The following is a 22,258-nucleotide window of genomic DNA, read 5'->3' as shown; positions in this document are numbered from 1 at the left end:
TCAGCTACAGTAGTAAAATGGATAAGTGTTTTCTCCCACATGATCTGAAGTGGTTCCAGTTTAAGTGGGATATGTAATTAAAGTCACCGCACAGCATCAGTTCAGCCCAGTGACGGCTGTCTCGGGAGAAAATGATGTGAGAACGTGAGGACGGAGTCTGATTCAGCTGGAAAATCAAATGGAAACTTCCCTTTTTTTTTTGTTTTGTTGCTGTAACAGAATGGAAAGATGTAACACGAGCGGGCTGAACTAGTCCTCAGACAGCACAAAGACAAAGAGCCTTTTTTAGGTTTCCTGCAGCCGCTCACCAAAACGCTGAGTTGCAATCCATACGGAAAGTTAATATGCAGTAATGTTTAATGTCAGCACATGTTGCGAAATTACTTTGGCATCTGTTCGGCTTCTCCGGGAGACTCCAACCTGGCGACGGCACAAGCCCGAAAGAAATGCCTGACTGGCTGGAGGTTACTGACGCGGGGCAGACTTTCTCTCCCGACGGGCCTCCTCATCCTGAAGTTTCCCGAAACTCAACCCGAGCAGACGTTCGTGCGTCCATTTCGTTATTAAACTGTCAACAGTCAACAAAGCTGTCCGACTGCATTATCTCACAGTCCACTGAGCTGGTGTTTAAGCTGGCGTCTTAAGCACATGGTAGGTGGTGTTTGATGCACGGTTTGCGCGACACGTCCCGTAAGATGCCTCAGCTTGACCAATCAGTGAAGACTCGTGGGTTCGGAGAAGGGCAGAGGCCTGTTCGGACACAGACCGTTTGAGTTTGATGCGTCAGGTTGGTGAGCCTTCTTTCTCCAGCAGGTCGTGTTCTTTGTCGTTTTCCTAGTGTGTTTCTTCCATCGTTTATTTGAAAATGATATTCTGCTTGCTCTGGCCTCCATCCACGCACACGTGTCTTTCCACCCTTCTTTTTCTTCGCGCATGGGACGTTTTGCCACGTCCTCATCATTATCCAGCTGGCCGTTAGGTAGAGAAGAGAACAGAGAAATTAAGAACAGTAGTGCATGGAAAAAAGATGATCAAGGTTTCTGCAGGAACGATCTGCTCTTATAGATGATAATAAATCTATAGCAGACTCTGTGGATCTTCATCACCTTGTTGATGAAGAGTGGGAGTAAATCCACTAGTTTGATCATCTTAAAAATAAAGGTTCCAATTAGAAACAAATGTAATTCTCTACACGAAAAAGACAAAAAAATTAAAAAGATCTTACTTAGATTTTGTCTTGTTTTTTTTTCGCTACAAATATCCAAACATTCTTAAATCAAGGTTAAAATTTACTTGAGAAGCCAAATGACTAAATATATTGAGCCTAGCTTTCTGAAAAATGTATTAAAATTAAGTGAGTTTATACTACGGGGAATGCTTGAATCTGATTGGTTTACGAACGTTCTAAGGTGTACTTAGAAAAGCAAGGCTGAAGTAGTTCCAGCAGGTCTTGACCGCATTACAGTTCCACATCACTTCGCCAAATGATTTCAGAAATTTCAGAGTATACAACAGCAAAAGAACCAAAACCCACAACAGCAAATAAATATAGTAAACAATAGAATAAAAATGACAAATTATTTCCATGTTTTTTTTTTTACGTTTTATGTACAGAAAGCTTATACTCTCTCCTGCGTTCTCCCCCACTCAAACACACACACATACAGTACAGACACACACTCGCACAGAAAAGTGTTGTCAGCGCTGCTCTGACAAATTCGTCAGTAAAATAGATTAACAACTCAAAAGCTACATGAACTTCTCATTAGCAAGGTAATAACAGCGCTGTTCTTGGAGCAGATTAACTTACAGCTTCGCTATTAATAGAGCCGAACACTGTCGAGAGACGCACAGACTCAGGTAATTCACACATGCTCTCTGTAACTCAATAACTGCATTAATAAAATTAAGTTTTGGAATTAGCAACAGAGGCGTGGGATGAGACGCGTAAGAAATTAGTCCTACACACAAGAGTGTTTTAAGGATAAAAACCTGACAAACGTCTCGAAATACATCATACATCAATGTTTTGAGGTGTGGGAACTGTAGTATAAGTGGAAATATTGACTCCCGGCATTATTTTTCTAATAATTCAACGGCACATTGTCAATTATTTCTTACTTATGCTTGCAACAAGATAAAATGCCATCGGTGTGAGAAAAAAAATCATGTTTTCCAGAAAATGTTTTAAGAAAAAAAGAAGAAAAAAATAATAATCAGAAAACAAGACATAATATCTTGTCATTTTGCTTCTCAAGAAAATGTATGTTGACTTAAGAATGTTTGGATATTTATACAGGAAAACTAGACAAAACACTAAGTCAGAAAACACTTTTTTTTGCAGTCTTAAAAAGCATGTTCTGGTGCTCTAAAAACAAACATTGATCTGAACAATTTTTTTTCAATCAACCTTTATTTTTAAGTGTGCTGAGCACTATTTTAATATTGCACTCTGTCGGTAAAATATACTAATTCCTTTCTGTGAAATGAAGCATGTTTAATATCCTCTATTGGTTACATTTGGGATGAGATCAGCTGTTTTTCCTCTGCATTCTTTGCATTCAAGGCATTATCCTGACAGCAGGGATTTACATCAATCATCAGCATTCATGCATGCGGATGTAACACGGATGTTGAGTACGTGGACATCATCTCATCCTCGTAGATCGCCGCCGGCAGAGATGAGATCCACCACGGTTTGATGTAGATCGCATGTCAGTGATGTCTATGACAGAATATCATTTTGAAATACATTTGTAGCTTCTCTATGTGTTGTCCTTTGAAACAGTGTAACAATAAGCAACTTTCTCATGTACATGTGCATGACACTTCGACAATCAGCCGAATGTGGATATATTTCCTCCTCATATTTGCGTGATTGTACGTTTTCCTTCAAACCTCTCAATTAGGAGTGTTGTCTTGTCACGTACGCCTTCTGTATGAAAAGGAACTACACAAAAGTCTGTCACGACAAGTTGTGTATTCTTTTTATGAGATTTGCAATGGATGTGTGGCTTTGGTAAAACTCGTTAGCCTTGTTGGAATATATGTATATATACAAAGCGTATATATAACATATATGTATATTTTTGTGTCTTACTTTTTGACAGAGCCATCAGGACTTCTTTGACATCTTGAAAACTCGATTCCATTGTATAATCAATATCTTGGGAATGGATATGATTTATTTTTGTCGCCAGAGTTCTGCTGAACGGGCATGCCTTGTATTGACTGCATTCAGCATGTATTGGATGGTTGTCTGCACATGGATTGGCGTGGATGACGTTTTGTTTTGTAATAGGTCTTGAAATGTGTTTAGTTCTTCTCTGCTTGAGCTGCAGACCATGAGATTCCAGGTTATGCAACTCAAGAAAAGGCCATTTGATCCGAAATGGCTTCCGTCACCCTCTTATGTTGTGTTTTGTCATCTTTACTCTTGGTTGTGTTTGTCTTGCCCAACAATAAACGAGTCGACTTCAGTCCTGAAGTGTTTGTCGTTGGGGTTGTTAAGAAAATCATCTTCAAAATTCAGATATCGCAGTTTCTCGTGATCTTGACTCTTTTATCCTCTTGTTTGCAGTGGAGCCTCCTTCAGATTTGAAATTTAAAATCCTAAATGAAAACACAGTGCAAATGTCATGGAGGAAGCCTGAGTCTCAGATACAGGGCTACAGAATACAAGTCACGTCAGATACAGGTGCGTGATGTCAGCATCTGCATGTCTTTTGATCGGCTTTGACTGACTTGTCTTCTGACTTGATATCTCATTATCTGTTCCAGATGATTCTAAAGATTTTACTCTTCCTGCCTCGGCAACAAGCACGTCAATCACGGATCTAACTCCAGATGTAGACTATTCGGTGTCAATCAATTCATTTGATGGTGTGGAAGAAAGCATCCCAATTCTTGGACAGTTAACAAGTAAGTGCACACCCAACACCCTTTCTCTCATCACATATTCATGGTAGGAGATTCGTTCATGTATTGAACTTTGGCATGAAACTCATAACCCTCACCTATACGGACATGAATGATATTTCAAATCATGCGGCTTGTGGGTTAATAACATTGTCTATGATAAAGAACTTTTAAAAATATAGCTTAGGGTATATTTTAAATGGTTTTAATCATTGTCAAGGAAAGTTTCAATTGAATTACTTCAGAAATAGTGTGTTTCCATCAAGTAAATATTAATAACATGTTTTACTTACATCTTGAATACATGTGAGAGTACACAACCATTTAAATGTATTTTTCAAAGTAAAAAGTTTTTTTTTTTCTTCAAGTGTAATCAATTAAGTATGGAGCCCTATGGAAGTTTGTTTCTGCCACAGAATAAAGCAATTTAAAAGATAATTGCGACTTTTTATCTCACAATTCTGACTTCTTCCCTCACAATTCTGACTTTTTTAATTCTGACTTTTTTTATCACAATTGCGAGTTTATATCTCGCAATTCTAACTTCTTTTTTCAGCATTGTGATATGCAGTAAACATGCAATTGCGAGTTATAAAGTCTAATTCTGAGGAAAAAAAACCTGACTTTTTCCAATTCTGGACAATTCTGAAATTTTAACTCCAAATTTGACTTATATCATACAATTCTGAGAAAAATGTGAGATAAAATTTCGCAATTACCTTTTTTATTTTTTATCCAGTGGTGGAATCAATGTTCCATAGAGCCCTGCACATGACATATATTTTATATATATATAAGAGTGGACTTCTTTGACTTAAGCCATAATGCAACAACCCACAATACTCTAGGAATCACATAGCAATACACTTAAAACATTCAGAATACTTTAGTAAATGTATAGCAATACCTATACAACAAGTCACAAAACACTAGCATTGTGATGGTTTTGAGGTTTTGCGTGGGCAAATCATTTTCTTCAGAAAGAAAGAGATCTTGAGATCTACTGAGCTAAATTACAAAACAAAGTATTGTTGATAATTAGTTGTGATAAATCCATTTGCCAAAATGAATCACAAGCTTTCAAGACACAGACCAAGCTTCTTCTCCTATTACAGTTCAATCTAGCAACACAAGTGGAACAAAGAAGCCACCGACGGACGCTGTCAGTGAGTATATTCAATCAAACCATTTCCTCATCATTCCAAATAGATTCCTTGTCACCTATGAAATGGAACTCTATATGCAATGTATTAGATCACATTTTTCCTTTAGACTTTTTTTCTTCTGACCATTGTAGGCTTTATGAACTTGTTACAGCTCACAAAGAAAGATTGCTCAAGGCTGTGGTTGGCAATGTGAAAATTGCCTTTAATTAAAAGCATTAAAATAGAATCAGAGCTTATGAAACGTTTTGCTTTGTGCTGTTAGAAGTGACTGTTATAACACAGAGGCGGGCTGAGGTTCCTTCTTGCCTCATTCATTTACTCTCACACACTCAGACATCATGTTTTAAACTAGGGGAAAGGATTACGGTCCTGACCCAATTCCACTCCTTTTCTTGTGAGTCCAAATCATGAGTACAGGAGCCAAATAAAATCCCACTGAAATTCCAGAGAACCAGTTCTCAAGATGTACATTTCACATTAAAGTTAGTAATGTCTAAAGAAACAGAAATAAGTTTATTGAAAGTATCCATTGCATTGCAAAAGCAAATTTTTTTTTTTACTGTGGAAATGCTGGAGGTCACTGCCAGAGTCATTAATAATTGAGTAAGTGTAGCTGCAAAATAAACATGCGTAAAACAGACAGCTTTGTTAAACAACAACAGCATTTATTGCTCAATAATGTGTCAAAACCAATAAGCGAAATGATGAAGATTGTAGCTGATAGTTTGTTCTCATATTATTATTTGGCTTTCTCTCATGGCTTTTCCTTCGTTCCCTCGTCATGCAGAGTGTTCAGTAAGTGCTATCGCAGATCTGGTTATCCTGGTGGATGGCTCTTGGAGTGTGGGAAGAGAAAACTTTAAGTTTATCCGGAGTTTCATTGGGGCCATGGCGGGAGCCTTCGACATTGGAGAGGATAAGACCCGAGTGGCTGTGGTACAGTACAGCTCAGATACCAGGACAGAGTTCAACATGAACACCCATTACAGACGGTCTGATGTCCTACGAGCCATTAAAAATCTGCCCTACAAGGGTGGTAATACCATGACAGGTGTGTAAAAGATTTACCATACCATGATTTTGCCGATTAGGACTTGTTTCTGGATGAACATCCTTGTTGGTCCTGGAACAAACATAGTCAACGTTATTAAACTAATCAGATTTGGGGTATGTTTAGAGTGTGAATAACATTCTCATCAACTTTAACTTTAATTTTATAGCACATTTAAAATGAAAGTTGACCAAAGTGCTCACAGTATAGATTACACTAGCCACAGTGGCTGATGAGCAAAAAAGTTAATGCCAAGTCCTGATTGCCAACATCATGAAACAAACAATTTAGGTCTATGTACAGTAATTGTGATAAAACATGTGGATAATGTAGGAACACGTCCTAGGTCCTACTTGGCAAAATTATGCTCACAATGTCATTTATTGTCTGAATTTCAAACATAAAGACTTTTTCTACCAACCCGATTAGAAGTATTGTAGCACTAGCTGTTTGTAGTCATCATCCAACATCCATCATGAATTTTGTATCTTGTTGTCTTACACACTCAACCAGGTGATGCTATGGACTATCTGGTGAAAAACACTTTTACTGAGGCAGCTGGAGCCAGGAAAGGCTTCCCAAAAGTGGCCATGATCATCACGGATGGAAAGTCGCAAGACCAAGTAGGGGAGTATGCCGAACGGCTGAGGAACATTGGAGTAGAGATCTTTGTCCTGGGTATGTGTCTATACAACTGTTGAATATGTATCTGTAATATGGAACTCTCTTTCAAGCCACAATTCATGTCTTTAGGTATCAAAGGGGCAGATGAGGATGAGTTGAAGGAGATGGCTTCCACTCCCCACAGCAAACATGTCTATAATGTTCCAAACTTCGACATGATCGATCAAGTGCAGAAGGTGCTCATCACTGAGGTTTGTTCTGGTGTGGAGGAGCAGCTAAATTCCCTTGTAAGCGGAGAGGAAGGTACAACCCAACAGATGCATTCATGCTCTAGCTAAACTCATTGAGAATTGACCAGTTAATGGAAGATCTATAAATCATCTCCCCATGTTTTTGCAGTTGTTGAACCAGCTTCGAACCTCAGAGTAACTGATGTCTCCTCTAAATCCATGAGAATTACGTGGGATTCATCTCCTGGTGTCATCACAGGCTATAAGCTGCAGGTCTTCCCCATAATTGTTGGCGCCAAGAAGCAGGAGCTCTACACAGGGCCCACATTCACCTTGGCCAATGTCAGAGACCTGTCCCCTGAGACAGAGTATGAGATCAGTCTGTTTGCCCTCAAAGGTCTGACCCCTAGTAAGCCACAAGTTGTCACAGAGAAAACTCAGCCTGTGAAAGTGTCTACAGGTAAGATGCTAACTACTAATTTGTCATCTAGTAGATGCTTTTATCAAACAGTCCCCCCAGGGTATCCGTTCTGAGTTTAAAAGAATAGTTCCTGCCGGAATGAAAATGTTGTTATCATTTATCATTTATTTAGTCTCAAAATTGTGAAGGGCTGTCAAGCTCTAAAAGTTACAAAGAAGCACCATAAACATGTAGTCCATTTGACTCCTCCAGACTGTAGATTGGGGCAAAAATCTGGGCAAAAGTTGTATAGTCTCACGGATTCACCCTTATCTGTACACTGGTCCTTGCTGATATCTGTTTACCTTCCAAATGCTCGTTCCAAAATTAAATTTCCATCTGACAAACAGGTTGTAACATTTTGTGTTTTGTGCCCTACAGAGTGTTCCCTAGAGGTTGATGTCCAAGCTGACATTGTCCTCCTGGTGGATGGCTCGTACAGTATAGGACTGGCTAACTTTGCTAAAGTCAGAGCCTTCCTTGAAGTGCTCGTCAATTCTTTTGACATCGGACCAAACAAAGTGCAAATCAGCTTGGTTCAGTACAGCAGGGATCCTCACACTGAGTTTGCCTTGAACAAGCACCATGACATTGCAGCTGTGGTCAAGGCAGTCCGCACCTTCCCCTACCGTGGAGGCTCCACCAACACTGGCAAGGCCATGACCTACGTGAGGGAAAAGATCTTCATTTCAGGCCGTGGTGCTCGTGATAACGTGCCGAGAGTCATGGTGCTCATCACGGACGGCAAGTCCTCGGATTCTTTCAAAGACCCTGCCAACAAACTAAAGGATACAGACGTTGAGATTTTTGCTGTGGGAGTCAAGGACGCCGTGCGCTCCGAGCTGGAAGCTATTGCCAATGCTCCTGCTGATAACCATGTGTTTGAGGTTGAAGACTTTGATGCTTTCGAGAGAATCTCCAAGGAACTGACCACATCCATCTGCTTAAGAATTGAGCAGGAGCTCCATAACATCAAGAAAAGAAGTATGTGGCAACTTTCGGTTAAGCTATTTATTATTTTCATTCTGAAATTTCTGTTCATATTTATGTGTGTGAGCCAGATGGATGTCTTACCATGATTTCCCCAAGTAAGACTTGTCTTGATGGTCCTGGAATAACATTCTTATCATCCAATAACAAATTAGGAATGAGGAAAGTGTTAAGGTAGGGCTAGGGTTAGGGGCTTGAACAACATTCTTGTCAACCTAATCTATTCTCTCTGATGGCAGTTTATGGTTTAGACAGTTTAAAGTAGTTTTATGGTTAGTTTAGGATGGGTTTCAGACTGTGTTTGTTTGATGGGAATGTAGTTCCAGGACCAACAAAAGATGGGGATCTAGGAACACACCCTACTTGGCAAAATCACAGTTATCAATATTGTTTCATAACACGAAAAGTTATGGAAATACTAAACTCTGGAAACATCTGTTCAGGGCTGCTTAGACATAATAAACATCATGAGCAATAAATAATCAACATCATCATTAAAATAATACTAAATTGTTGTCACACCACTTTTGTTTTTCTTCCAGTTTTATTATTTGTTATTTCATGTATACTTAGAATTTATAACTGCAGTGCATTTAAAAGTCCTCCCAGAGCAAAACAGCAAACAAGACCAAACTCAAAGCATTGAAAGTGAGAGGATAAACTTTCAAGATAAAATACACTGTAAAAAAATGTTGCCTTTAACATATAGTGATGTGTTTCACCACACAGGTTTGCTTCCACCAAAGTCGCTAAGCTTCTCTGAGGTGACCTCGAGGAGCTTCAGGACCTCATGGATTTCTGAGGGAGAGGATGTCCTGTCTTTTATGGTGCGATTCAGGCCAGCGGCTGACATAACTGGAGACTACATCTCTTTGGTGGTTCCTCATGACACCGACTCTACAGTTTTGCCCAATCTCACGCCCTTGACCACCTATGAGGTTAATGTCATTGCCCAGTATGATAAAGGAGACAGCTTTCCTTTGACAGGCGAGGAGACGACTTTAGAAGGTATTTGCTCATAGTCAAAGTTGTTTTTCTCTGACATATACACTTTTATTTGTATTTGACTGATAACACGCACTGCTCTCGTAATTCAGAGACTGGCCCTGTCCGTAATCTCATGGTGAGCGAGGAGGCTGTGGAGAGCTTCCGAGTGTCGTGGAAAGCTGCTCCAGGATCAGTGCTGAGGTACAGACTGTCCTATGAGCCTGTGAGTGGAGGAGATAAACTGGAAGCTGAAACCGATGGGAGTCAGGTCACCACTGTGCTGCAAAAACTGCTCCCCGTCACCACCTACCGTGTAACAGTGTCTCCTGAGTATTCAAGTGGAATGGGTCCCTCAATGGACACTGTGGGCACCACCAAAGAAGGTCAGCACTGTTGGAGGATTTGTGGCTTTCACTCCTGATTCTTTTCTCTTGAAATTTCAAACGAAGTCATTTAATCTTATAATTATTATTCTCTCTCAGTTCGGGGCTCTCCACGTGACTTGAGGGTCTTCAACGAGACCGTGTCCAGCATGAAGGTTTCATGGAAGGCTGCTCCAGGCAATGTGCTTCAATATCATGTGGCCTACAAACCTGATGGTGGGGAAAGGAAAGAAATATTTGTTAAAGGAGACACAACAACTGCTTTGCTGAAGAATCTTCTCCCAGACACCGAGTATGAGCTGTTTGTTAGTGCCCGCTATACCTCTGGCCTCGGAGCTCCACTTATGGGAACAGGCACCACCCTGGAAGGTAAGAGACTTTAGTATTACAAATGAAGCTTGTGCTTTTTTACATTGCAATTAATTTGTCTGCTGTACACTGTATGATGCAAAACTAAAAACCAATGGGTAATGGGTGGTTGAAGACCCAGATGGCGGTCTGCACCAATGGTTGACCAACGTTGCTTTTTCAATAACACATATGCAGACTCCTTGAAGAAAGGGTGGCTTGGCTACTATGAGAATGCCAATCTACTATATGATGCAAATACAGTGTTGTGATATCAAATGAGAAATTGAAAATGAAGAAATGAGAGAGCTGAAATCAAATAAATAAGTCACTTTGCTGTCAGAAGATTTTGTAAAATGCTGACAGTCTCAAGATGTGATAATTACCAAATATCGGCTGATATAGAACTTTATAGCAAAGTGTTAAAGCTGTACATTTTGATGGTTTGTTTTAGACAGTGACTTCTGGTATCCTAATCGTTTCTTTGCATGCTTCTATATCACACTCTTAACAGAGGCCAGATGTACTTAAAATACTTTCAGTGTTGTCTGTCAGTTTGAAGTGCACTTCGTAATTTTGGGAACCAACTGGGTGACTTTTTAGACTGTGTCATCTAATGACAGATCTCACTGTGTGGATTCCCCCACGCTGTGGCTTTAGACATTTGGTGTGTGGGCATCAGATGAATTAGCTGAGCTTGTAAAAATGTTCTCACTCATGCTTGGCATTGCATGAATAGCGAATGGAAACAAAACCTCAAGAGATATTAGTTTGGAGAAATCTTTTCTAGTGTCTAACCCTGGTCTAGCAATCAGAATTTGGGGTTTTAAACTTAAACCAGACAGTGTATTGTTGCATCCCACTTTTCCAAAGTTACTAATTTAAAAACCACATCATGTCAATATATATATTACGTACTGTTTTGATGTTGTGCAGCCAGAAGGATTTTTTGTAATTGCTAGTTATTTCTTAACGAACGACGGTTATTTCTTGCGGTCCGGCTTACATTAGTGGTCTCAAACCACTAAGAGCCAATTGCTTCCACATATAAATGCTTGTTTGTTTTTTGTTTTCGCAAAAAGTAAAGTCCAAGTCTTTCTCAATATTCTCTTGATAAAAACGGTACTTTACTATTAACTTGTGGGGCTTGTTTGATTTGAGTCATCCAAAGTTTTTAACCTAAACGTATCTGTCATAAATGCCCAGTACTTGACTTGCATGTCATTTTTCGGATGGATTACAAGCAGTGTCATATTAAAAAATGCTGATTATAATATCTAACTGGAACGGCTAATGACTGTCCATTGCACATTATACAAAATCAGAAACTTCAGAGGCTTGTCATTATGTATGCTGACTCAAGCTGCCTTTCAACACAGAGGCGAAGGAAACATTTGACTAATTTCTGGCCGATGACAAGGCGTTTCCAAACTGAGCTTCGTTATACTCCATATCCTGGAGGATAACACAGCTTTCTTTGTTTTAGTTGCCCTCAGCCTCCAGAAAATGGCCTAGCTCAGTCAGGGCAATTAGGAAGTGACCTTAAATAAGGGCTTTAGTGACCGATTAGTTCATTCTGAGGGTGTGAGAATCACACTGCATCTCATATTCAGCCTCCTGAACTGAACTGTTAAAAATGTCATTATAATTGCTGAATTGCATATCTTCTGAATGCAAAAAAATGTAAACTTGTTTTTCTAAATAAGCCAGTTTGCTTCAGGGGTCTTAGAGCGTCTATGTGTTTTAACATCTGGTGAATGTGGTTTCAGTCAGCATGAGTTTTGTCTCATGATAGTTTTTGTGGAAACTGGGCTTGGGCTGTGAGATCTTTGCCAGCGCCAGATTATGTCTCTGAGCCAAGAGCGCTTGCCCTGTTTTACTGAAAATGAGATGAATTCTGCGAGAATAGAGAGGACAGACCTCATTTACTCATCAAGCACTGTGTCTATATGGATCCCAAAGAAATTTTTCAAAGCTTAATCAGTATGCTATTGGAAATTAACTTCTGTAATGTCCAAGTGTAAGTAATGCTAGATTGTTTTCGTCAGCTTTGTATGGCAGTTGTTCAAAAGCACGTTCAAGATGTTCGATGTCAATATGTTCTCAGCTTGTGACCACCCCATCTTTTCATTACCTTTTAAAGACTGATTTCTCAGATGTGTCATACTTTATTCCACTCAGTCAATGGCAGAGTAAGCTTTTTCTGAATGTTGACACGGGTGAGAAGATCCAGAAATTTGATCCAGGGCCTAAATTGTTCATGATGTAGTCATTAGTCTGTTTAGTTAAAGTTGGCAACCATGACCAGGGGCTCAAGGTTTGACTGGTTAGATTTTGACTGGTTGATACTGCAACTACATTCTGTGGGCAAAAAGCATGTTTCTGAAGTTCAAATGTAGCCAACATTTCAATCATGATAAATAGACTCTCGGAATTTGTAGCATGTTAACGGATTTGACAATGTTAATGTACTTGGTCTTGGCGGATTAGATATTATGGACTTGATACTACGGTTGCGTATCGTTTGAATTTTAACGATTCTGAGTCTGCTTATCGATTCTTATCGATTCCCAATTTTGATTCCAATAAGGTAAAAAATTAAATAAATAAATAATATATATTAATAATTAAATATTTAAATATTAAAGAATAGCAGAGTTAACATCGATATCGAGAAATTATATAGTTGGTATTACTTTCGGAATGATTTTTTTTCAGCTGTTGAACAATAAAACTCTAACAGCCAATCAGAATCCATTCTAATTTAAGGGCTCACACATTTAAAGTGGCAGACAACATTGCGGAGAAGTTAATCGCCACTGTTTGACAAGTCAAGCCCCTTTTCAAGAAAATGGATATGGAAAACAATCGTTCATACCCTCTGAATAAACGGTGAGAAGTATTACCTTGTTTCAACAACATTGTCTTGCTTCCTTTGAAGTTGCGGTGAAAAAGACAAGTTGTCGTTTTTATTCCACTTTATTGACTACGTCAGCTAAATTCACTGTTAGATTATTAGATCGATCACACTAGCTTCACTCAAAACATTGCATGCTGAGGACACCTGCTGGTTAAAGCTTTGTAAATCCAACAAGAACAGCAAAAACATGTTCAATGATGTTGTACACACTTTGAAACCGCAGCGCACAAGCTTAGAATAAACAGACCGCTATTGTTCGTTGATGTGGATGCAAATATATTTATTGTTATAGTTATCTTTACAGTTGTCTTTACAATTTCAATCATATGAATGACCCTTAAGTCTTATTGCAAACATTTCATTGTAGCTGAATACCTTGAACAAAAAGCAACAGGCTAAACTCTTACACAAGGAACTTTTTTGTACTTAAAATATACATAAATAAAATATACATTACAAATATAGTTACAAAAGTTATTCAGTCAAGAACAGCGAGTGAATTTTCTCTGTCTTTTGTTGTTTGATTAACGTTATTATAGAAAAGTTAGCAGAAATATTAGACTGCTGTCACTTTAAGAGCTTTGCTTACACATGTGTTTTCTTTGTCAACTGTTTACGTTCACTTAAAACATAACCTAATGTGTTTACGAGAAAACTCAGTTCAGTATCATGCGCTATACAGTATGAGAGGCGGCTTTCTGTGCGCACACTTTTGATGTGTGTGCAGCACAGAAAACAGCGCTTGCGTCTTCTTGCGCTGGAATGGTTTAAAATCACATTGAAATCACTTTTTGTGTGCAGCACACTCAAATGGTTTAAAGTCATATTAATTGGACACAAAGAAATTGATTAGAGGAATTTAAATTTTATAACAAGTATCTGATTCCTGACCTTAAGTATCTGATTCCAGAACTGGAATCGATTTTCGATTCCCAACCCTACTTGATACTCCCAATAAATACATAGACTCTGGCGTGAGCTTGTAAGAAATGATGCTGGGGCAGATCTAGACAGGTGAGGTGGAGGCTTTTAGAAGAACCAACTTACAGCTGACTCTGAACCAGACTATTTAAATGTTGAGCAAGCAATCTCATTGGCTGATGAATCATCAAAGGCCAATTGAGAGAGCTTGTGCCGTGTAGTAAATGATGTGGTTGCTGGAAGAATGCATGTAAATGACTGTCTATATGGTCTGAATGAAGATTTTGAATGAACATGTCTTTGATATGCATAAGGTGGTCAGTCAAAGTCATAGCCTTGTAGGCAAGTGGGAAAGTTCTAGTCACGGCTTGAGGTCCTTTCATAACCTTGTTTCCCAATGCCTGTCTACCCTTGCACTTTCCTATCGAAATGAAGGCAAAAGGCCAAAAAATTACTTAATGTGCATAAGGCGGTCAGACCTATTGTCAAGAGAATGTGTTGGGCTGAAGGACACAGCAGTAGAGAATTTGTCTTGCTTCCAGGTACTCCAAACCTTTCCAAAGGGAAATAATTTAGGATGACAGTCACATTAGTGCTAGAACTCCTGTTTTCAGTTAACATCAACATTTTGCTTGGATAGAGCACTAAAACAAGGATCAAAGACGGAAAAATAGCATATGTACTCATACTCATGCACAGTATTGCATTGTTGCGTCACAGTTAAGTGGCTGCATTTTCTCTCGATGCAAAAACAAATGAATATTCATGTGTTTTCAGAGTAGACATGCACTGCCGTGCCTGGAATCGGCAGCTCGTCTGCATTTTAATTATCAAAAGCAGCCTGCAGAAAACATTAACATATGATCTGCTCTCTTCTGCGCTCTGTCAGTAAAATCAGACCTCTATGCTGGCCGTAGAACAACGTTAGATCCAGGCAACCTGGCATGGAGTCCTAACTTCTCTGTCTGTTTAGGCTTGAATTAGTTATTGGGGCACGCATCACTGTTGGCTTAGTGATTTGAACAAACCCTTAACCCTGACTAAATTTAAACTTTAGTCTTTACCTTTAACTTCAGAGTTTGTGCTACGAACTTGAATGGTAGCTCATAATGTGAGGCTTGTTGGGGAGAGGTGTGCTGCTACTTAACTAAAATATCGGACTTTTTCACCTGGTGGGTAAGAACTGAGCCTCTCAACACCTTAGCAATGTGTCTGTTGCACACACAAGTACCACTCCAACCCACCACTCACATATCAATTGGAAAATGTAATGTAAAACGTAGCTTATTTTCTTATTATTCCTCCCAACAAAATGTTTACCCTTTTTTGAAACGCCAACTGTCTAAAACATTCCAAAGTAAAAAAAAAAAAACCCTGTACAGATGTTTTTGAGGAATTAGACATTGGAGCACTCTCCGGAAAGACATTGGGACAATCATTTTCCTAAGCACTTATCCTGTCATTTGCAATCCCTATCCTCCCAGGTCTATGTGATATCTGGTGCATGTTTGAGCTATGACGCAGAACTTGCGCTTAATTGCACTTCAACTTGGGCTGTTGGTTTAGACTGACAAATGGTCCGTTTGGCGTGTTTTAGACCAGCAGAGCTCAACGGGTTTGAGACAGGTGACTATGCTGAGGTCTGGAGAACATGAGAATGAGGTAGAGGTGTTCCTGTGGAAGTTTCACACTGCGGTTTATTCTAATTGACTGTCCTGTCAGTACTCCCACATTTTCCAATAATTTCTGGTCCCTCTCCTCTCGTCTCTTCTGCTTCGGCCCACTCAACAAACAACTGAGAGAAGGAGAGAGAGTGAGAAGATAGGTAGGTGGTATGGCGCAGATCAAAAAGAGAGCTACATCTGCAGTTTTAGCAGTCTGTGTTTAATGGATCGGGTTTCGTGTTCAATGGAAAGTAGATGTGGTGACAGATGTGTGGCAGCAGGGAAGAGATTATTTTTGCAGAGTTGTTTTCCATGGTATACTGACAGAGCAAATCAAAGCAATCGTGAGCTACCGGCATCTTAGACAGACTAGTGGAGAATTAGATAAATGCTTATTTGAAGGAATAGTGCACTCAATAATGAAAATTCTGTTAGTTATTCAAATGTATGTATGACTTTCTGAAGTCAAATTAGTGAAGGAGAAGTTCAGCAGAATGTCCAAGCTGGTGTTTTCCCTCAGCGAAAGTAGAGAGTGATCAGGGCTGTCAACCTCCACAAAAAAAATGTAATCCAAAATGATTCATAGTAATATTATGTCAAGTTTTATAGCATAAAAAACCCTGCTTAAACACACCTACAGAATTTTGCTTGTCTTACTTGGTCTAATCACTCTCTAAGGCTGGTGTTTACTGATTCGTGTTAGGTTTGCCATCATGATTAAGTATCAGAAACCTCTTCAAAACCATTAAAACACACATGCCTAAACAGCTTGGCCAGGCTGGGTGACCAGTTAACCAAAGTAGCCTGGTTAAACCCTCCGACAATATTTTGCTGGTCTTAGCTGGTCCGTTCAGTCTCTATACTTGGCCAAACTGGTGTTAACTGGATTAGGTGATTGGCAAGTTGGTCTCTTAGATGGTCTAGGTGTCAGAAACCCCTCTAAAAGCATCAAAGCACACCTGCCTAACCAGCTTGGCCCGGCTGGTTGACCAGTTAACCAATGTAGCCTGGTTTAAGGTGTTTCTTTTTAGCAGGAAAGTGATTGCTGCTTCTCTGTAACCAGACCTTGTGAGATTTTGTGTGTAATATGATCCGTTTTTAAGTCTTTTTTGTCTTTTTCTCAATCATCCAGAACTTGGTTCACCTTCGAATCTGGTTACTTCAGATGTCACCGAGAGCAGTTTTGTTGCATCCTGGACTGCCGCCCCTGGCAACGTCCGTCTTTATCGGGTCACCTGGAAATCCCTGTTTTCGGAGGAAGCTGGGGAGAAAACCGTCCCCGGGGACACGCTCACCACTGTTCTGGATGGTCTTACACCGGAGACCCGCTACAAGGTTTCTGTCTATGCTGCCTACAGCCGTAAGGAGGGGCAGCCACTGCATGGAGAGGAGACCACAGATGGTAAGTCCATTCCCGCCTGCATAATGACTTCAGCACATGACCGGGTGCTCTCTGTGAGTCTGGGGTGGGCCTCTCGTCCTGAGGTAACCTACCCCAGAGAGGGAAAAAAACTTGATATACTGTATATAATGTCAGAATATTCCACTGACACACACATAAACCTCGATGAAGTATATCAGCCCTTCCAATTCGAAGTGGAACGCCAGCAGTAAACGAAGGGGTCTACAGTCTGCACACAGATTACAATTAAACTCAGCAACTAGCAAATACAATATATGTGTGATGCTTGATAATGCCGAGTTCAGACTGCACGATTTTCAAAGTAGTCGGGTCACTGTTCTTTTCACACTGCATGACTATCCAGGGTAACATTCAGTTGCTGGTGTGTTCACACTGCACGATGCATCGGCGACAGGAGGTTTCAAACTGCATGACTTTCAGGAGGAAGAATCGCCGACAACTCCTGTCTGGTCCGCAAACTACGTTTCGCAACCAAACACACGCGAGAAGTGATAAGGAAATAACGCAAAATCCCGCGTGCGTAAGACCGCAGTTCTCGCGCGAGTTTGAAATTGTTATTAAAAATAATAGCCTGCAAGAAGCTTGCGACCCAAATTGTCTGTGCACTGATTTGCAGCGAAAAGGAGAAAAAGAAAAACATTATGCGTGAGGAAATGGCTGGGAAGACAAGGGGAGCAAGGACTGTGTGTTCTGCAAAGAGAGTTTGGGGTAAATAAATAATGTTGCAATGTGCTGCTGTTGCTGCTGGTCAAGCAAATGTTTGTGCTTTGTTTCTGTTTGATATAATTGTAAATATATCTATTAAAATACTAATATTGTGGTCTATAACTCCTCCCCGAACTCCCCGCTGCTCTGTATCTGGCTCTCTCATTGGCTGTCGGTCATCGCCGATGTAGTTTTCAGTCAGAACACTTTTCACACAGCAGGATTTTGAATCGCCGACAGGTCCAGATATTTAGCATGCCAAATATCTCACGGGCGTCGGCGACTCGTCTGTGATTCTCTCAGATCGCGTCTTTGCTCATTCACACTGCGTGATTGTCACTCGCGTGAACGAGCACCGATTTGCCTGTGATTTCGGGCATTTGTCGGCGATTTCTCAAAACCTGTCGGCGAGCCAAAATCGGGGCTAAAATCATGCAGTCTGAACTCGGCATAATGTGCGTAAGTCAGATGAGTTTAGTCATTTGCCTCAGAAACTTACAAGGCTTATTAATATACTCTATGTTCTGATCCAGTCTGACTTCTGACCTATAATGCTGCCTGAATCATAATTATACACTGTTCGTTCGCTGGCCAGAGGAGAACTGAGCGACTGAGCCTGGTTTCTCTCAAGGTTTTTTTTTTTTTCTCCATCCTGCCACCTGATGGAGTTTTGGTTCCTTGCCACTGTTGCCTTGGTCTTTTGGCTTGCTTAGTTAGGGACATTTAATATTCAACAATATTATTGATCTACCTGCATTGACACCATTATATGAGAACTGAACTGAGCTAATGAACTAAATTAATAACTTTTTTTTTTACAACAAAAATGAACCATCACTGAACTTACTTAAGCTGGACTATGACGCTATTTTTTGCTGCATTATTGTCCTGTTATCACTGTAAAGCTGCTTTGAAACAATATGTATTGTTAAAAGCGCTATATAAATAAAGGTGACTTGACTTGGCCAGAAGGATAACGAAACCCACAGACGTGCACCCAAGACATATCTAGAGACCAGAATATCATACAGATTTGTGGATGGGCAAATAAGCAAACACCTAGAAACCACTGAGAACACCCTATTAATGGCCAAGCAACCACTTAAGGTGAAGCCCCATTTACTGTTGTTCGCCAAAATCCTGCTGGCGAAATCCAGTCATTTTCAATTGGAATCTTTACGTGAGGGTGAACATTTTTTTCTCTTGCTTGTGTTCAAGTTGGTCGCATGAATTCTATGCGCTTAGAAACAGAAAGCTGCTTGCTTTTAAAGTAACTTCTGTGTGAGTGGTGTTTCATGCATTGCTAGACTATTGACAATGCACAACAGACCTTTTTTTGCGCATGAAATGTGACCATGCCATTAGAACACCCAAGCAATCATATAGAAATGTACAACTTGAACACCTTAGCAGCACCCTGGCACCCATCCTCAACACCCTAGAAAGTTTGTTTTATTCTCATCGTTCATGTTTAGGCGAGTTTAATTGCTAATTTTTCTGCAACATAATGGCATGGTCTCTGAAGGCCCTAATACAGAAATGTCTCTGTGTTCATTCTGATATGGGAAAAGTGACTATAATTTCCTTTCATAAGCTCAACACCAAGCCTGGGCAGAGCGTCATTGCCATAGGTTTGCGTCATTGCCACTGTTTCCTCTAAAATACCTCTGCACATATGGTGTAGTGTACAGAGGTGTAGAAGAGTGTGTAGTGGCAGATTTAATGATTTGCACATGTTCTCTATTATCAAAGGATGCAGGATTTTAACACTCTACAGCACTTATTGTATCTTCTTACTTAGTAATCAATTGAGCAATAGTTTAGAGCTGGTTAAGCATGCTGTAAATTTGCAATTGGATTATCTTGCTGTTTGTTTATTGTCTGTCATCTTAAAAGTCCAGCAGTTGAGCCAAAAACAGTCTTCTGGCTCAGGCTGCTGCATTTTATTTCTGCCATCACTCTATTCCTTACCTCCTCCAGGACCAACATTAACACAGTGTCTTTTTGGAACAGGGATTCTTTGAAAACTTGGAAGTGTTGTTTTCCATCCATAAAATTCCCAATTTGAGAGTGTTCCATGGGCCGATTAAAGCGGACAATTCATTCCTTTCCCTCCTGCGTAAAAACACTCTGGTCATGGCATAAAGAGAGAACATTACAGACAGTCCTAGAGCGTCTGCGTTATGCATGACGTACAACCATTTCGGCATGTCTGGTTTCACACAGTTTGGAGATTCGTGGCCTGTGTTAGATCAGGATTATCTTGGCAGACAAACTTTCATTATCCAGATGGTTTGGTTTTCATGACCCCTAGGAATTGTTGTTGAATCAGTCCAATATTTAATGAACATTCTCTTTCATTTATCTCTCTAACAGTGTCGGCCGCTGCCAGAGTTCTTACGGTGTCAGAAGAAACCGAGAGATCCTTGCGGGTGACATGGAAACCAGCACCCGGCAATGTTGTCAATTATAGGGTGACGTATAAACCTCAGGGTGATACACGTCAGTTGGCCTCCAAAGCACCAGGAGGCACCGACACTTTAGTCTTGAGGCGCCTGCAACCCCAGACCACATACGATATCACTGTGGTTCCCGTCTACAAGTTTGGTGATGGAAGAGTAAGGCAAGGAGAAGGAACCACATGTAAGTTAACAGAAGATATTTGATAACTTGTTTAGGTTAAAGGTGACCATTGTTGTCTAATACAAAACTGTTTATTATCTCTGTAGTGTCTCCATATAAAGCTCCCAGAAACCTGCAAACTTCAGAGCCCACTAAAACCAGTTTCAGGGTGACCTGGGATCATGCTCCTGGGGATGTGAAGGGCTACAAGGTCACCTTCCATCCCACTGGGGAGGATGTGGACCTGGGAGAGCTGCTTGTAGGCCCCTATGATAACACAGTGGTTCTGGAGGAGCTAAGGTATGAGACGCCAGAGCAGACACATAAAACACTTAACAGACATCTGAAGAAATGCCCTATTAAACACCTTTAAAGCCAACGTGAAATCAAATGTACACTATATGGTCTTACTCATAGTTTTCAGTCATGTGAATGGCATGGAGACCTGGGACCGATTGCACAAACTGCTTTGACTAGTCTTACGAGTTAGTTGTATACTTTTTTCTCTGAGACTGGACATAACTTTAAGTTGGTTACATAAAAAGTTTGATTGGTCAGAAAGTAAGTAAGACTGATTAGCCCTTGGCTAACTGCCAGATGGTCAGACTAATTAAGCTTAACTATGACACTAATAGTGCACCACTGGCACTTTATTTCGATGGTCCACTTTAGACTCTCTAATAACTATAAGTAACTTTGCAACTACATGTGAACTAACTCTCAGTAGAGCATTAGTAGACTGTTAGATTAGGGTTAGTAAGTTGACATGTAGTTGCAAAGTTTCTTACAGTCAGTAGAATGTCTGTTGGGGAGCATCAAAATAAAGTGTTGGCAGATATTAAGCAGACCGTCTACTGATACTCTGATGAGAGTTTGTTGACATGTAGTTGCAAGGTCTGTACTGTCTAAAGTGGGCCGTAGAAATAAACTGGAAATGAACCGGAAATGAACCGGAAATAAACCGTAAACCGTAGAAATGTTACCGGCACTGTTTTGAATTGAATCAACATTGAATATACTTGAGCTGAATAATGACACTATTCAGGCCCGGGGTGGGTAATTGGGAGAATCGGGAGAATTCCCGATGGGCCGCTTCACTTTTGGGCCGGTCGAGGATTTTTTTCCCACATTTGTCACGTTCGTTACATTAGGCTACACACGTTCCGCATTCTGACACCATGTGGGTTGTACCATGTGAGGGAGTTCTCCCCTCCCCTCCTATAGAGTTGGTTGGGTCCATAGCCCGTCTTTTCCAAAACGTTTTCTCAGGTAGGCTACCGCGGCACCGCCGGCACCTATCGATAGCTGGGCCGGCCCTACCGTAACTGTACGCGTCAGGGAGGGAGGGAGGGGAGGAAGAGGCCAGGAGGTATGGAAGCTTTGTTTCCGCCACAGAATAAAACATTTTAAAAGATAATTGCGACTTTTTAGTTCACAATTGCGAGTTTACATCTCGCAATTCTGACACTATTTCTCAGAATTGCGAGATATAAAGTCAGAATTGCGTGAAATAAAGTCGCAATTGCGTGTTATAAAGTCCGAATTGCGTGAAATAAAGTCGCAATTGCGTGAAATAAAGTCGCAATTGCATGTTATAAAGTCAGAATTGCAAGATGTAAAGTCAGAATTGTGTGAAATAAAGTCGCAATTGCTTCTTATAAAGTCTAAGTGAATTATTATTTAACCTTTACATTATTTGTTGAACCATGGAATTAATACAAACTACACAATAGTAAGAGCTGAACTGTTGCTTCATTTGTCCAATTTGGAAAAAGTGCTAATATGTGGAATTCCACCATGGAAAAAGTGGGCCGGCCTTGGGCCTGAAACTCCCGGGCTGAAAAAT

General features: G+C 40.3%; 1 protein-coding gene across 3 annotated transcripts in view; it reads left to right on the top strand.

Moving 5' to 3' along the window:
• The window catches only part of col12a1a (collagen, type XII, alpha 1a), a 100,831-nt gene that overhangs the window by 2,124 nt on the left and 76,449 nt on the right, over window positions 1–22,258 (top strand). For all 3 annotated transcript variants that reach the window (XM_081347447.1, XM_081347445.1, XM_081347446.1), the window contains exons 3-16: window positions 3,581–3,697; window positions 3,781–3,921; window positions 5,034–5,084; window positions 5,872–6,135; window positions 6,649–6,813; window positions 6,889–7,062; window positions 7,159–7,449; window positions 7,831–8,433; window positions 9,169–9,447; window positions 9,537–9,809; window positions 9,909–10,178; window positions 16,795–17,064; window positions 20,167–20,433; window positions 20,520–20,712. In XM_081347447.1, the coding sequence (XP_081203573.1) occupies window positions 3,581–3,697; window positions 3,781–3,921; window positions 5,034–5,084; window positions 5,872–6,135; window positions 6,649–6,813; window positions 6,889–7,062; window positions 7,159–7,449; window positions 7,831–8,433; window positions 9,169–9,447; window positions 9,537–9,809; window positions 9,909–10,178; window positions 16,795–17,064; window positions 20,167–20,433; window positions 20,520–20,712 (3,358 nt within the window). The remainder of the gene's footprint in view (window positions 1–3,580; window positions 3,698–3,780; window positions 3,922–5,033; window positions 5,085–5,871; window positions 6,136–6,648; window positions 6,814–6,888; window positions 7,063–7,158; window positions 7,450–7,830; window positions 8,434–9,168; window positions 9,448–9,536; window positions 9,810–9,908; window positions 10,179–16,794; window positions 17,065–20,166; window positions 20,434–20,519; window positions 20,713–22,258) is intronic.

The sequence above is a fragment of the Scardinius erythrophthalmus genome (genome assembly GCF_964197995.2).
Source record: "Scardinius erythrophthalmus genome assembly, chromosome: 19".
NCBI lineage: Eukaryota > Metazoa > Chordata > Actinopteri > Cypriniformes > Leuciscidae > Scardinius > Scardinius erythrophthalmus.
This window is presented reverse-complemented; position numbering and strand designations above follow the sequence as displayed.